The sequence below is a fragment of the Peromyscus eremicus genome, chromosome 6 (genome assembly GCF_949786415.1).
Source record: "Peromyscus eremicus chromosome 6, PerEre_H2_v1, whole genome shotgun sequence".
In the NCBI taxonomy this organism is placed as follows: domain Eukaryota; kingdom Metazoa; phylum Chordata; class Mammalia; order Rodentia; family Cricetidae; genus Peromyscus; species Peromyscus eremicus.
Genome location: NC_081421.1, coordinates 73,371,476 through 73,388,883, shown reverse-complemented (window position 1 = coordinate 73,388,883; position 17,408 = coordinate 73,371,476). Strand labels below are relative to the sequence as shown.

Below are 17,408 nucleotides of genomic sequence, written 5' to 3'. Positions count from 1 at the left end.
CTCTCTCTCTCTCTCTCTCTCTCTCTCTCCCCCCCCCCCCCATTTCTCAGTTTGGTCAGGGGTTTTCTCAGATCATCCTACTTGTCATCTACACTTCTAGGAAAAGAATTCCTTACCTTTTCAAGGGAACCATCCTTTGTGGCTGCTTCTTCTTTGATCTCAGTGTCCAAGGTCTGCTCTGTAAATCAAAGACACCAACATCCAGTTGTGTTTGGGCTTTGTTCTTGCCTTTGGTCAGTGCTGTGTCTTTTTGTTGCCCATATGATCTATGTCTCTGTGCTGAAAAGGTAATTCCTGAGAGGCTTGTTTCGTGCCTCCAAAGAGGTGTTTGTGTCAATAATTCTAAGTCAATGCCTACCTAGAATTTATCCTTAACTCTTTGAAAAGAACCCGGCTTCTTATATGATGTGCACTAAATCATAACAGCCATTCTTTCAGGCTGTATATTGCTTGCTTCTTGCAGTGCACCTTTGCCTTCACAAACTGTAAGAATACTGGCTAAACTAAATCATTGGCTCACTACTTTCATTCACCTACTCTGGCGACCATTACAAAGCCTTTGCAGGTTTTTGTGAACCTTGCCTTGTAGAAGACGGAGTGGGGCAAGGGCAGGTGTTGCGGATGGGAGAACGAGCAATGCATTCACCTATTAGAGAGGGATAGAATCCTACCATTCTGTTGAGATCTTCTGTCCATTCATTATTGACTTATTACTTAATGAGCATGTGCACATTGACAGATGGAGTTTAACAGACTTTAGCTAAATGGACAAGTGAGTGGGCACTTGGACTCCAATGCACCACGCCATGGATTAACATGAGTGAGGCACATTAGCTCTCCCACGAACAAGAGTAAACTTATGCAATGGTAAGGGCTGTGATATCACTGTTGGCGAGGAAGCAGTGGCCATCTGAACAGATGAGAAAGGAACAGATCTATGCTGGTGATTGGCACATCATGAAGTGCGTCAGGATAAAAGAGACACAACAGAGAATGTTGATGAAGTCCCTACCGTAATTGCCCTCACAGTTGAAACAAATGGAGTGTGCTTGAGACGGTTAAGTGTTACAGGAACATGTTTTGGTGTTGTTGAATGGGCAAGCCAAGCTAGCTTCTTACCAGCCTGAGAATGATTGCAAATCACAGGCCACAAAGCTATGCATAAATTGCTGCAGCCTCACTCTCCCAACACATTGCCCCCACTCCCTCCTTGTTCTTCCCACTTCCGGTGGGCTGGCCAGCTGGCTGTGGGTATGTGGGCAGCCCTACACTTGGATTTCCCTCCATCTGCCATAGTTTACTCTAAGCTATTTGTCTATTTCACACTCTAGTCACCTTCTCAGGAGCCTCTGCCTCTTACAATGCTTCATTTTAAATCACAGCATTGATCGGTGAGGGATCCTATTTGTTCCTGGTCTGCCCCTCTGCTTTGGATCTCAGTTGCTGAAGAACAAGAACATGCTCTCAGTGCATCCTAAGCACCCAGCACGTAGTGGGTATTCAATGATGTGTTTTTCTTTTGACTGGATGGGGTGAATCTATATCACATATTGAACTTCATTGAAATGATGGTAGAGTCATAAAGAAAATAGAAATGTGGAAGGAAATCTATATGAAAGGCTAATTTGAGTGTGAGCATAAGATTTTCTGTAAGACAAATTGCTAAACAGTCTTATTAATAAAAAACCCGGAGCCAGATATTGGGGTGAAAACTGAGAGATCAGAGGAAGAGAACAAGTCAAGCCACAAGTTCTTACTACTAGGAAATCCTCAGCCCAAGAGAGCGTTACTTCCTGTATACTCACACCTATATGCCTTTCTGTGCTTTGACATCTTACTTCCTTTCTCTGCCCAGCTTCATCACTTCCTATTTCTGCCCAGCTCTATCACTTCCTATATGTCTGTATAGACCTCCAGACCTCTATGATTAACTAGTGCTGGGATTAAAGGTGTGTGCCACCACATCTGACTCTGTTCCCAATATGGCCTTGAACTCACAGAGATCTGGATGAATCCCTGTCTCCCAAATGCTAGGATTAAAGGCATGTGCTACCACTGCCTGACCTCTATGTTTAATGTACTGGCTGGCTTTTTCATCTGATCCCCAGATAAACTTTATTGGGGTGCACAAATAAAATATCACCACAATTTACCTTTTCATTCTGTTGCAAAGAGACCCATACATGGGATTCTGGGGTGGGAGGAGGGAAGGTAGTGAGAACTACCAAGGACAAGCTAATGTTCCTCTCTCTCAGGGGCACAGTTACTTACATCTTTGGCCCTGGTTCCCTCTTGTCCCAGGTTGTTGCAGTGACAGAATGAATGTTCTATTTTGATTTGGAGCGAGATGCTAAAGGCAATTCAGTTCAGCATGTGTATAAACATATCCACTGAAGAGAAAACTCAGGCCAACTATAATTCTACCTAGACCATGATGTCCCCTGTGTCTTTGATGCAATTGATATGAAATCTGTAGAATAAAAATCCGTCTATTCTGTGGCCTGCCAGATTTCCGGGAGATTTGATACTCCCTTCTGAGTCTAAAGATCCAGGAACAAAACCAACTCTTTAGAAAGTATGTTCAAAACTTATGTACCAATGATTTTTTCAAAGGAGAGAGCATTCTAATACTAAGCCGAACCCTTTATTTAACAGTAGAATAAAATCCATTTTTCCTCTCTCTGTCTGATTCCTGATTTCAACCACATAATCCTTTGACAGTGTGATTCAGTAGTTTTTGACACATCTGGAAATGGACGCTTTCCCTTCCCTTTGAAAAACAGCTTTCCTAATCTGTTTTACTTTAGAGATAACAAGATCCCTCTGCAAAGCAGTTACTTTATTAAAAAAACACCCAACAAGCATAAAGGGCACATCTAAACCTACAGCCTCACGGTTATCCACTCTCAGGTTTTTCATAAATATCCAATGGGCCCTGTCAAGTTCAAAACAGTCTCAGATGGAAACCCAGGGTTTTGTTAGGAAAAGCACAAATATCCAGCCCTTCATGTCCAGAAACAGGCATATCAATGCACGTGATGCCAAAACGGCTGTGCAGGGAAACACAAGGATGATTTCTGCTTTGTGTAAATGGAATTAAAGTGGCTGCTTTTGAAGTATGAACTAGAGTTGGGGGAAGGTGGAAGCTCAAACAACAACTTCCTCTTACAGGAACAGTCATGGAGACACACAGCCAGCTGCCTCCTCTGCTCAGATCCAGTGGCTCCTGAGTATAGGTCTGCATTCACCACGGAGGAGCTCTTAGGGCTGGGGACAGGCCCTCAAAATTGCTGGGGCCCCAGAACCTGCTGCCTACAACAGCATTTCAGCCTGAGTATTGGGAGCCTTAGAGTTATCTATCTATTCTCCACTGGGCTCCACAGCAGCATATGAGTGGTTTGACCACCAGGTGGCGAAAGGTGCCTGAGGAAAGACAGCTGTACACCAGCTGCCATCAGAAAAAGCGAAACAAGCACCTCTGTATTCCGTCTGTCTCTCCTGGTTGATTCTGGTTCCATATTAACACAAAGTGACCTCTATCATGTGTATGTGTCCATGATGTTAGATGCCCTAACAATCAGGGTTAACTAATTCTGGTTCTCTCTCTCTCTCTCTCTCTCTCTCTCTCTCTCTCTCTCTCTCTCTCTCTCTCTCTCTCTGAAGAGATCTACTCTTGGGAAGGAAGAAACCCAAGGCAACAAAACCAGGATGAGGGATAAGAACTAACATGACAAAGAAATTCCAAATATGGCCAGGCTCTTAGGTAGCATCATGAGGAGTGTTTAGGGCTAGGAAGCCTTGTTCTGAGGTGAGGTAGAGAGCACTGCTGTCCCGTTCCTATGTCTTCATGGATGAACTAGCTATTGAAACCTCTCTGCTCTGACTTCCTTATTTGTTGAACTGGAGTAATAGCATCTTGCTCATTGGTTCAGGGTTTCTATAAAGCAGAAATATACAGAAGATCCATGCCATGGCTTGGGCTACAGCACCAACTTCTCTGTCTTCTCCCTTACATATCTACCCTGCTGACAGCTAGCAGGATGCCTTTCAAAAGTCTACTCACTTCTGACCTTTCCTTCTCCCCTCATCCAGATAGGAGAGATGTCAGGATGACCATAGTCAACACCAATTGAACTCCTATGGCTTGGGGGGACCTTACACTCATTGTCAACACACCCTTTACTCTTATGAACCGTAACACACAGAGAGAAGAGCCCATAGCATGCCTGCCTTGTACAACAATTATAAAAAAAAGTCCCAGGGCCTGCTTCTTGTGAGCATCTCTAACAACCACAGCCTCATTTGAAACTCTGACTGGACTTTGTGTGTGTAGTGGATTGTTCAGGTTTCTACATATAGTTACCAACAGTGACACTTGTTTTTTTTCCCTCTTCAAGCCATACTTTTATCTTACTTTCTTCTCTTGATGAGTTGGCTAGGACAGAAAACAGGGCTCCTGGTACACATCTTGCCAATCTTGGAGGAAAAGGGCTCATATTTTCATTGTGGTATATACTATTTATTGTCATAAAAACCACTTTTATAAAACTGAGGAATTGTCCTACTCTTGCCAGTTTGCTAAGGATTTTTTCATTGGTTACCATAGAAATTTAAATGCCTTTTATACTTATAATCTATAAACTGATCTGTGTTTTTCATTAATGTTAATCAATAAATCATACTGCTTTTTTACAATTATGTATTTTCCTTCTGATTCTCTTACAATGTAATTTTGTTGGGAGATACTTTTATCGTTTGGTGTCTGCTTGGTAGATTTTCTCATATTTCATCTCAAAATTTTATAACCATGCTCATGAATATATCTATGCTCATGAGCTTGCTTGTTTTCTGACAATCTTGGTGAATATAATGTTTATGCTAACTTTACAAAATGCTAACTTTACAAGGGAGGATATTGTACCTTCTATTTTCTGGAATGATTTTTGTTGAGATTACAACGATTGATTTTCTGAGTGTTTGGTATCATTTGCCAGTGACACACCAGCTCCAGGCTGGGTATGCCCTACTGAGTGTGATTTTCAAACAATTAAATCAATTGCTTACAAGACTATTTATGTTTCCTATTGTTTGATCATTTTTTTTGGGGGGGGTATATTATCAACTTCCAGTAATTTGCCCATTTCATTCTCAAATTTAGTAGACTCAAACTGTTTACCTTCTCTTTCTGTTTTGTGGCAGTGGGGATTGAACCTGGGGCCCTGAGGATGCCAGGCAAGGACTCTACAATGGACTTTATCCCCTGAACTCTTTTCATTTTTAATGTTGGGACAGGGTCTCCCGGGGAACCTACACTGGCCTTGAACTCAGTCTGTAGCCCAGATGGTCCTTGGACCTGTGATCTTCTTGCCCCGGGTTCTAGTAGGGGTGGTTCCAGGCAGCTCCTCCAGGCTCAGCCCTCTCTATCTTTGTAATCTCTACAGGATCTGAGTGAAGTCTGCCTCTTTGTCCCTGACAGGATTTTTATTTCTGAGAAGGTATTACTCTTGATATGGGTATTTGTGCCTTCTCATCTGTTTTTGTAACTAGCCTTATAAAACGTTTGGTAATTTAGCTTGCCTTTTTCAGATAGCCAGCATTTGTGGTTTTGCTCTTCTAGTCCATTGATTTACTTCCATGCCATTGTTTTCCTCTGCTACTTCATTTGGCCTTTTTTTTTTTTTTCATCACTATGGTTAGGTCTCAGGAAGCACATATGTCCAGAAATGAGCTCAACCTGGACTATAGAAGGATTTCTGGTGGTTAGATAAAAGCCAGCATCCCTCAGGAACTTGGGAAGCAGGTGCCAGCCTGTCTGCCATAAGGAGTAATTTCTCTGACCTCTTGCAGAAGGGACATGTGGCTCTCCATTGACATGTGCCTGTGGTGCATATCAAAGCCCGTGCTGGCCTCCAGCCTCCTTCAGTCCCTATTTACAAGTAGCAATTATACATTTCAAAGGCCCCATACTCCTCCTCTACCCTAAACTCCCAGGCCATCTCCAGCTCAGGGCTTCCTTCTTCCCAGCTCTCATCATCTTTATAACCTCTATGATTTTCCATGCTCTGCTTCCCTAGCCCAGGCCATGTCCAGTCTACTTCTTTCTCTCTTTGCTCTGGACTGTTCCAGATGTCTCTGGTTATTCTCTCTCATCTCCCAAGCTCTGTTTCTCTCTTTCTCCCCTTTTCTCCATCCCTCTGTGTGGTGATATTTTGTTCATGCTCTAACAAATAAAGCTTGCCTGGAGATCAGAGTGCAGAGCTAGCCACTAGTTAGCCATAGAGGCCAGGCAGTGGTGGCACACACTTTTAATCCCAGCACTTAGGATCTCATGCCTTTGGTCCCAGCACTAGGGAGGAGAAAATAGGAAGTGATATGGCTGGGCAGAGAGAGGAATATAAGGTGGGCAGAGCCTGGAGCTCACCCCTTTCAGGCTGAGGAGTTAATAGTTAAGAGGTGGCTGTGGCTTGCTCCTTTGTCTCTCTGATCTTTCAGCATTTACCCTGATATCTGGCTCCTGCATTTTGTTATTAAGACTAATTAGGATTTGTGCTATGCCTCACTTCTTGTCTGTCTTTCTGTTTGTCTCTTATCCATAATACCCTTCCACCCCCCTATCATGGAGCAGTCACTTTGGTGTTTTCTTAATGTTGCCCCTTTGTATAGCTAAATAATTTGGGGTTGAAGTTTAACTAGTTAACTTTCAGGATCTTTCTGGAATGTGCTAATTCAAAGCTGTCAGTGTGTCAGCATAATCTTCTTCAGCTGTATCATATACATTTTTATGCTCAGTGTTTTTTTATTATTACTCAGTTTAAAATAGTTCCTAACTCCTAGTTCCTTTTTATGCCCAGTGTTTTTATTATTTCTCAGTTTGAAATAGTTCCTAATTCCTACTGTAAGGTTTTCTTTCACCTAGATGTGATATGTAGGTGTATTTCCTAGTTTTCAGTCATATGGTACCTCCTTTTTGCAATTAATGTCCACTATGTCACTGTATTATGAGACTATATTCTGTGTAATTTTAGTCCTGTGAAAATTTACTACAATTGGTTGTACAGCCCAGGATAAAGTTAATATTTCATAAATAAACATACTTGCTACCTCCAAGAAGCTGTGGTATTATGGAGGTCTTACTGGTCATGTGAATGGTTACAGAAAGTAGCAAGACATAGCAAGACATAGCAAGACATAAAGGAAGTATAGCTCAACTATGACATCTCTTGGCTACAGCACATAATATGGGGGAAAGGGACAAGGTGCAAAGAGACTTTAGGATAAGGATGTGATGCTAGAAATGTGTGAAGGAGACCACACTCCCTTCATCAGGTAGTAGGTAGATGTTGAGAATGATATGCAGGGACATAAAGGAGCTGTGTTTCAGGTAGACAGTCACAAGACAGCTGTGTGTAAGGCACATGCAGATTCAACCCAGTGCACTTGGTACCTCCTAACGCTACTTATAGGGCTGTACCTGAGGATTAAAGTAAAGTAAACCTGAGCTAAAATAAGAGCAATAAGGAAGGTACACCCATCGAGTACTGGTTTCGTGCCAAGCTCTATTTATACTTGGCATTTGTTAGGTCATTACAAGTAATTTTAAAGTAATTTTTACCATGCAACCATGAAGTAGTATTGGTGAAAGTTTTAATGATGTCCATGGTACTGAGCTGCTTATGGGAAGAGTGAACTGAGAGGATGCTTTGAAAAACAGAGTTGGGAAGGAAGGACCGAGAAACCACACTCAGTACATTTACTTAACCAATTAATTTAGATATTGAGTCTTTTTTCAGATGAAGTAAATAAGCATTTACCTTTAAATTATCCCTTTTGAACTTTGCTCTCTTTTTGTGTCTAAGCATAACGGAGTCTACATATACTTTCACTTACCCAAGGACTCTGGTTGGGGACACATGGACCCAATGGTCTCCTTCTCCGATAGCTGTCTCATGGTGTCAGAAATAGAAGGCTTCACACTGTTGGCAGCAGGCTGATCGGTATCTGGGGAATTTCTGTATCTCTCAGCTTCTTGGTCAGCCTTTGACAAATTCTGGTCTACAAATAGTGTTCTGTCTTTGTTCTCGGTGACTAGTCAGGATGAAGAGCATCTATTAGATACAGTACCGGGGTGGCTGCCCCTCACCCCTTCCATGCAGCTTACCTGTCACTGGCTTGGCCTTCTGGGTGCTCATCCTGTGCATGCACCGCTGCCTTATCTGCTTAGCAAACCTGGCAGGGTTGTCCCACGGAATGTTGAAATTCTCAATGTCTGTCTGACTGACCACCTCGGCGGGCTTGAGCTGCCCTGCCTCGTCCACCTCGGACAGCTTCAGGCTCTCAAAAGTAAACACCTTGAAGGCTCGTTCTACTTCATTCCAGCTCAGCACTTCTGCAAGAGAGCAGGCCCCCTGCCTTGAGGAAGGCTCTTATTAGTACATGATACAGGGCTGACCCAAGGGCAGCTGAGGAGTGCCAATGGTTCATGCCATGATGGGTGCTGACCTCACTTAAAATACAGACTTCAAAAGTCTTCAACAAATATCAAAGGGCCAAAGTACTAAGAAAATCACAGTACAGATGTAACAGATCTGAGGGTTACAGCCAAACAACTTGATGGCTTGATCAGTGTTTGGTACCCATGCTCACTTGCCTGAACTTTCCACAGTACTGTATTGATTTAAATACCATATATTTAAGATTTTGTTTTGGCACAGATGGCTTTTGAAAGTTGTCATTTGTGTCTATGACACTTGGAAGATTTCTCTGTAAATTCAGGTTCAGAAAAAGCCTCCTTCAAGCACTGCCACTTTCCATATTTGTACTTCAAAGTTTATCAGAGCTCGGTTGTCTCTGTTCAACTGCATCCGTCAAACAGTCACTGAGAGCTTTTGAGCAAAGCAGGCACACGGCCCGATGGACATCCTCTGAAAGGTGTCCTGGTTGTTGCACGGATAAAAGACTCCTAGTGACAAGGTGAAAACACATAAGGTGGTCGGGATGCCACTGAAAGAGCCCGGGGAGCTGTGGTGGACCAGCCTGGGGTGGCACTGGGCCATGGCGGATGTGGGATGTAAGTGAAAAGGAAGCAGGGTGACTTCAGGGTTCAGTCTGTATCAGAGTCCCAAGAGTAGTCTGAGATGAGATGGGATTCTCAATGTGCATGTGTGTGTGTGTGTGTGTGTGTGTGTGTGTGTGTGTGTGTACAAGTCTTTTGATGTGCTGTTGAATTTGGTTTGCAAGTATTTTCTTGATGAGTTTAATATCTACGCTCATTAGAAATATTGATTTATAACTTCCCTTTTTTAAAAAAAATCTATGAGAATGTCATACATGCATACAATATATTTTGATCATGTTCCCCCCCCCCCCGCCACTCCTCTCTTCAACTTCTCCCTTCATCCCCTGGCATCCTCCTCCCTCATGTAATGGCCCCTCCCTCCTACTCTCCTTCCTCTCATGAGAGGAGGTTAGCTTGGATCTGCTCACTCTTCAGTGGCATGCTAACAAGGGGCCGTCTCTTCATCCCTCTACCCCCAGGACTAGGGTCAGTTAAGGCTCAGAGAAGGCACATGAGCTTTATATGATGTTTGCCTTCCCTTCCCTAGTGAGAGCACCCAAGGGCCAGAATTTCCATCACGCATCTGTACTATTATTACAACCCTAGAACCAATAGTTTAGCTTGCCAGGATTTCAGATTTCTTATCCGGAAATACATTTGGACTAGGTGAATTCTGAAGTTCATTTCAGTTAGGAGATTTTATGGTTCTACAATATATCTTTCTTCATATTTCAGTTTCTGTAACTGGCAATGTAGCTCAGTGGTAGGGAAACTGCCTATCATGTGCCAAGTCCTAGATTCAATCATCAGTACTGAAAAAAAAAAAGAAATTTAATTTCTGGCTATAAATACTGCTTTCAGAAGTCCATCTCAGGATGACGTTGGACAGGGATTTTTAATTGTTCCTCATCACACCATTTTTCTTTCCTTTCCACCCTCCTGTGCAGGGATGATTCAAGGAAGTGCTCACAATCCATCAAGTGGATACTACAGTCAAAGTCAGATGACCCAGATCTTCCGTTTCTTCTCTTTGACCCGCAAAGAATTGTGGAGGGACTCAAGGTAAAGAGATAGAAGAAAACAATCTGCCACCTATCAGTCCTCAGTGAAGAATGGGCAAGAGGCTTGGTTATTGTGAAAAAAACAAAACAAAACAAAACCCTGCTTTATAAAGAGGGGTGAGGAGCATCCTGGATTCCCGGGAAAGCACCCGAAAGGAACTGGGAGGCAAAGACATGCAGAGAGAGTTGAACTTGTATACGGGACACCGACAAGAGTGGCTTGTATTTAAATCTGCCTCTCATGGTCTCTTCTGTTCTCTTTGACCCTCACTATGTTGCAACCCGGGGAAGAGCCCCAGGCTAACCACTTGACCGAATTAACAGATGAGGACGGTCCAGACTTCAACATCCTCTGTCACATGAAGAGTAGAAACACAGCTGCCCACTTAGGCAGTGGGGATGGTGTGAGGCAGGGTTGTTTCTCATGATGAGGTGCAGTTATAAGGTTCCTGGGGACTTCCTAATCTACTACCCAGAATCATTCGGTGGCTGTATTTTACACTGGAATATAATGCATTTTATTATCAGCACAGATAGACAAGTACAAATGTGTCCAATGTATTGATTCAGGCTGGATAGAAGAAGGATATTTCCTGGTGGTGGCGGCTCACACCTGCAGAGGTAGGTGGATTTCTGTGAGTTCAAGGCCAGCTTGGTCTACAGATCAAGTTCCAGGACAGCTGGGGCTACATAAAGAAACCCTGTCTTCAAACAAACAAACACACACACAAAACAACAACAAAAATAAAACCAATAAAACCAAAAAACTAAAAACCAAAACCAAAAACAGAGGAGGAGGAGGAGGAGGAGTAGGAGGAGGAGGAGGAGGAGGAGGAGGAGGAGGAGGAGGAGGAGGAAGACTTCAAGTTTCCATTGAGCATAATTCTAGAATTCTAAAATGACTTATGCTGCTTGAAACTAGAGTATGAGACTCTAGACTGACAGTGCTCAGTTGGGGCAAAGTCATCTGCTCAGACTTTCTCTTCCTGTTCCTCAGGGAATGCCACTGTGCTGTATGGTTTGTGTGGTTTTCTACAATCATAAAGGAGTTCATTCCGTGATGAGGCCTTTTTATTTTTCATTTTTTTTTCTTTTCTGGGAAAGGGACTATGGTAACTTGGGATGGGAGGTTTTTGTTCATCTTTATATTTTTATAGATATATGAGCCATTCCTCCTTGTAAGTAGGATGGATTACATCATCCTTAAATGATGCCAGTAGGGATGTGGGATACAGGGACTCGGGGAAGTGTTGTGGTTAAGGAAATATAGTGGAAAGAAAACCCAGTACATCAAATTGCAGAACGCTACACGTCAGAGCTTCCACATAGCTAGTGACAGCTCTGTTAAAGGCAAGAGAGTTGTAATTTGTCAAACCTCAGTCTCTGGAAGGCCTTTCAGTGATCAAATTGTTTTGTTTTGTTTTTTTTTGGGGGGGGTACAATTTAAAGAGGACATGTGACTATTAGTTAAGTTGAATATACAAAGCAATGAACTCACCATTTGTACAGAAATGCATAAGCTCGTGGATGGTGGCGAGTCTCCTAGTGCTGTTCCATGGAGGGGGCAGAGGGAACTGAAGGAATTCCCACAGTGGCAGCCTGGACTGCATCTCCTGCTCAATTTGAACTGGGTCAAAATTCTTCTGGTCCTTACAAGAAAAGAGAGAGAGAGAGAAACATGTCAGAAAACATTAAAGAGAGCTGTCAAATGCCTTATGCGTACGGAGAAGGCTAAACATGGTATCTCCATTCTCATTATCTGGAAACAGGGGAGATCAGGGGTAATTGAGGATGACAAATGCAGTATTTGGGATAAGGTCAAAAAAGCTCGTTTTCACTTTTCCAGAAGTTCCTGGAACACAGAAGCAACTGAGCCTTCATACTTGGTGATAAGCTGCTGAAGTTTCTCGTGCATTATCTACCCCATCTGAGATCCTCTGATGGCCTCCGCTAGTATTTCATAGCAGCAGCTATTTAAAGCAAATGCCCGTGATGTTTTTCAAGATTCATTTTTATTTACGTGTATGTGTGTATATCTGTGTGTAGATGCCACTGGAGGCCAGAAGAGATCCCCTGGAGCTGGAGTTACACACCGTTCTGAGCTGCCTGACATGGGTTTTAGGGACTGAACCTGGGTCCGCTGCACCAGCAGCGAGTAATCTTAACTGCTCAAGCACTTCTTCAGCACCTGACCATAAACTTTTAATGCAAATCTAATAGTGGTGATAATCAAGTCAGTGGTTAACTCGAACTCTGTGATTAGGCAAGTGTTCTTTGCTGACATACTTCTCCCCTATCAGCCCCTGTTTTTTGAGCCCCCATGTCAGCAGGTATCTATTCTATATCAGTCCATTAGCATTGGTTGATAAGATCATCCAACAAGATCCCCAGAACTAATGAATCATAAGCACACCTCTTCTCATCAGCTATGGGAGGGAGGTGGCCTAATTATTACCTTCAGTGCATACTTCTTGTGGGCATGGGCATCATGGTAGTTCAGTAGGAGAGGGCCTTTGGGGGCTGCTTTGCTTTCACTTTCTCCTTCACTTAGGAAGATTTCATGGAGATTCTATTTAAATTAAAAAATATCAATGTAGTGAAATAATGCATACTGGTTTTCAAAGTACAAAAACTTGGATTCACTCATGTTCTGACCTTCTTTTCCTTCTCAGACAGGGAGAGCGAAGGCAGGATGGACACGATGTGAGCTGCAATTCTGTAGTCTAACCCATCTGCTCTGGGGGGTGGCTCCACCAAACTCGGGGGGATGAGGTCTTCCTCAGTTGCTATGACCTATTGAGGAAAACAGCGGGGGGGGGGGGTGTGAGTGGGTTAAAAGTCAGTTCTTTGCTGATGCATTCCCATTGCTCTTAACAAGGAGGAGGCAGGTCCACTGAAATACCAGCACCCATGGCAGCAATGTGTCACTGATGACAAAAATAAAACAGAAAATGCTTGCAATCCCTGCATTAGATATCATTTTAATACCTGCATTAAAATAGATGATATCAGCTAGAAGTAGAAAGCAGTAAACTTGACAGCAGTAAGAGTTACAATACAGATTTTTTAAAGTACTCATTCTTTCTCATAAGGCCCTGAAATAGTGCTCACAAAACTTTGGATTCAGCATATACTTAAGCATATGTTTACTACCTGCCGGGTACTGTGTGGTATCTGCACACATACTAACTCCCATGAGCCTCACTGCCACTAGCTGGCATGTATATCATTTTCCATTTGATAGCGAATAAAACAAAGGTGAGTGACTTAATTGTTTAGTCCAACTCTACATGTTTTAAACCGAAGAATAGGGAGGTCAGGCCAAGTCATTATTCATTTTGTTTGTTTTTTGTTTTGTTTTCAAATATAGAGAAATGTTGAATAATGAGATAAGTAATAGATAATAGTTACTTTAATGTGGGCAAAGCAAGGTCTAGAAGGGTTAAATGCCTTGTTCAATTTTGCTTGGGTAGCAAGTAAAAAAAGTTGAAATACAACTAAATACCTAATATAGGCATCTAATAAACAGTCTTGCTTTTCGCCTTTAAGTATTAGCATCATTGTTATAATTTCATACTCTTCTACAAGGCTGATCAGCTTTGGCAGCAGTGACATTCTGGATTAGTTATTTGGATTTTTGGGGAGTGCTGCCCTGCACACTGGAGTATTTAGTGGCGTCCTTTCCATTGTTGTGAACCCATCTCCTCTCCTCCCTGCAAAGTGTCTTCAGGGGAGTCAAATAACTCCCTGTTGAGAATCACTGCTCTCAGAGAGAAGAGTCCCAGGTTCTTTACCTTTAATAAATACCCAGTCTTTCAAAACACTCACTACTGCTGCTATTTCTTATCTTCCAGTTATCTCATAGATTCATTGACATCGTAAAGGAAAAATTAAAACTGCTCTATGTCTGAAGAGCTGAACTCTTACATCTAGTACTGTAAAATGGCACCCGTTACTTCAATGTTTGGTTTTCTCGCCCCCTCAACTCTCTGGTCTTTATTCATCCCACACATATCTACCAGGAGCCTGTCAGTCAAGGGGCAAAGTGGGACGCCTCAGCCATCCTTCTGGTTAACTGGAACTTAATAGGTATTTATGGAACAGTCACTGTTTTGAGTTCATTTGAATAAAATAGGAGAATCTGGTAAACAAAGTCATGAGAATGCAACATTTAGAGGTTTTAGAGACTCAAGCTTTTTTCGAATACATTGACATAATAAAACCATTGGTCTCACTAAAACCTTCCAAGGTAAAGGAAACTGTTAATGTTAACTGTCTAGAAAATGGAGTCAGTACACATTTAAAAAAAATACCCTGGAGGTAACAGAGATGATAGAGTCTGAAAAAGACTTTAAAGGAAACCTTGTATAGGCATGCAGAGATGACTCAGTGGTTAAGATCCTGGCTTTCCAGAGGACCTGAGTTCTGTTCCCAGCACTGAGGTCTGGTGGCTCACAATTGCCTGGAACACCTGCTGCAGGGGATCTGATACCCTCTTATGACCCCTGTGGGCACACACGTACCCAGTGGTAAACACATACACATAATTAAAAATAAGGTCTTTTTAAAGAAGGAATGTTTATGTCATGTGTGGCCATTTATGTGCCAGGGAGAGAACCTCTGTGACCCAAGGACAAGCATAAGCCATTGTGAAATGAATTAGAGAACTTACAAATTTCAAGTGTGCTTGCTAAAACACAACTTCAATAGCAGACTAGCTCCAGGGAACAGAGGAACAACAAGGAGTTAAGCTAGAAATCCTCACTCAAGAAAGTTGAAAGAGGCTGGCGGTGGTGGCACATGCCTTTAATCCCAGTACTTGGGAGGCAGAGCCAGGAGGATCTCTGTGAGTTTGAGGCCAGCCTGGTCTACAGAGTGAGATCCAGGACAGTCACCAAAACTACACAGAGAAACCCTGTCTCGAAATAAACAAACAAACAAAAAAAAAAAAAAAAAAAAAAAAAAGAAGAGAAAGAAAATTTGAAGACATGGAAAATCCTGAGGTAACATCCTTCCAAACAGCATTTGAAGATATAAGAGATTTCCTGAGGATCCAGTCAGTGAGTTAGCAGCTCAGTGTCTTCGTTAGGGTTACTATTTGTGCTATGAAATACCAAGAACAAAGAAATTTGGGGAGGAAAGGGTTTATTCAGCTTATGCTTCCACATCACAGTTCATCATCAAAGGGAAGTCAGGGTAGGAACTCAAACAGGGCAGGGACCTGGAGGCAGGAGTGGATGCAGAATCTATGGAGAGGTGTTGCTAACTGGCTTGTTCATCATGATTTGCTCAGTCTGTTTTGTTATAGAACTCAGGACCACCAACCCAGGGATGGCACTACCCACAATGGACTGGGCCTTCCCCATTAATCACTAATTAGGAAAATGCCATAAGCCCACTCCCTAGATTCTGTTCCCCAAATCCATTCCACCACCAGGCCCTCCCATGCCAGCCCTGAGGCTAGGCTCTGTCCCCAACCCCTGGATATTCCTGCTGCTCAGGTTTAGGCCACACCAGTCAGAAGAACAATGACCCACACCCACACCCACCCTCCCCACTGCACCAAAGGCCAAGCTAACCTCCAGAAAGCCAGCTCCCAACTTGGATGAAACTCCCTACTAGATTAGAGGTCACACTGGCCATCATTAATCCAGGCTACAAATAGAAGACCAAAGAGGAAACATACCAAGGAACACAACACACATCCAACAAAGACAAACTCAGAAATCAAGACCTAGACCTAATCATCCTAAACCCTGATGCCTAAATGCCAGAGTAAGAATACAATCAACAGCAGCCAGGGCAATACAGCACCACCAGAGCCCAGCTATCCTATGACAGCAAGTCCTGAATATTCCAAAGCAGCTGAAGCACAAGAAAATGACCTTAAAACCACTTTATGGTAGGAGTCCTTAAAGAGGAAATGAAAAACTCCCTTAAAGAAATTGAGGAAAAGACAACCAAAAAATTGGAGGAAATCAATGAATCCCTTAAAGAATGCCAAGAAAGCCAATAAAAACAAACAGGTGAAAGAAACTATTTAAGACCTGAAAATCAAAATAAAAGCAATAAAGAAAACAAACTGAGGGAATTCTGGAAATGGAAAATCTGGGAAAGCATACAGGAACTACATATGAAGAGAGAATCTGTGTTGAAGATACAGCAGAAGAAATAGATTCATCGGTCAAAGAAAATGTTTAATCTAAAAACTCCTAACGAAAAATATCCAGGAAACCTGGGACACTGTGAAAAGACCAAAACCTAAGAATAATGGGAATAGAAGAAGGAGAAGAATCCCAGCTCAAAAACCCAGAAGGTCTATTTAAAAAAATCATAGAAGAAAATTTTCCTAATCTAAAGAAGAATACACCTATAAAGGTACAAGAAGCTTACAGAACACCAAATAGAGTGGATCAGAAGAGGAAGTCCCTGTGCCACATAATAATCAAAACATTAAACGTACAGAAAAAAGAAAGAATATTAAAAGCTGCAAGGAAAAAATTCCAAGTAACATACACAAGGCAGACAGACCTATTAGAATTACACTCGACTTCTCAACAGTGATTCTGTAAGCCAGAAGGGCCTGGATTTAGTAATGTTTCTTTTACAAATGTGGGTGCCCTTGCATTTGGGGCACAAATGTTCAGAATTGAGATGTCATCCTGGTAGATTTTTTCTTTAACGAATATAAAATGTCCTTCTCCAGGAGACCACAGATGCCATCCCAGACTACTACACCCAGCAAAAGTTTCAATCACCATAGATGGAGAAAAAAAAAGATATTTCATGACAAAGTCAAATTTAAATAATGTCTATCCACAAATCCAGCCCTACAGAAGGTACTAGTAGGGAAACTCTAATCTGAGGAGGGTAACTACACCCAAGAACACAGAGGCAAAAGATAATCTCACACCAACAAAATCCAAAAAAGGAAAACACACACACACACACACACACACACACACAACCACCACCACTACCAACAACAAAATAACAGGAATTAACAATCATTGGTAATTAATATCTCTCAGTATCAATGAACCCAATTTCCCAATAAAAAGACACAGGCTAACAGGGTAGATATGAAAACAGGATCCATCCTTCTGCTGCATACAAGAAATGCACCTCAACTTCAGAGATAGACATTAGCTCAGAATAAAGGGTCGGTAAAAGATTTTCCAATCAAATGGACCTAAGAAGAAAGCTGGGACAGCTATCCTAATATCTAACAATATAGATTTCAAACTAAAATTAATCAAAAAAGATGGAGAAGGACATTTTATATTTGTTAA

The 17,408-nt window shown here is 42.2% G+C and overlaps 1 protein-coding gene across 3 annotated transcripts in view; it reads right to left on the bottom strand.

Moving 5' to 3' along the window:
- Positions 1-17,408, bottom strand: part of Spag17 (sperm associated antigen 17) — a 236,044-nt gene that overhangs the window by 104,539 nt on the left and 114,097 nt on the right. For all 3 annotated transcript variants that reach the window (XR_009379872.1, XM_059265953.1, XM_059265952.1), the window contains exons 11-16: positions 12,772-12,909; positions 12,572-12,685; positions 11,615-11,765; positions 8,159-8,386; positions 7,888-8,085; positions 117-178 (exon numbers count right to left, since the gene is read on the bottom strand). Coding sequence is in view for 2 of the 3 variants with exons in the window: in XM_059265953.1 (XP_059121936.1) it covers positions 117-178; positions 7,888-8,085; positions 8,159-8,386; positions 11,615-11,765; positions 12,572-12,685; positions 12,772-12,909 (891 nt within the window). In the remaining variant the exon portion in view is untranslated. The remainder of the gene's footprint in view (positions 1-116; positions 179-7,887; positions 8,086-8,158; positions 8,387-11,614; positions 11,766-12,571; positions 12,686-12,771; positions 12,910-17,408) is intronic.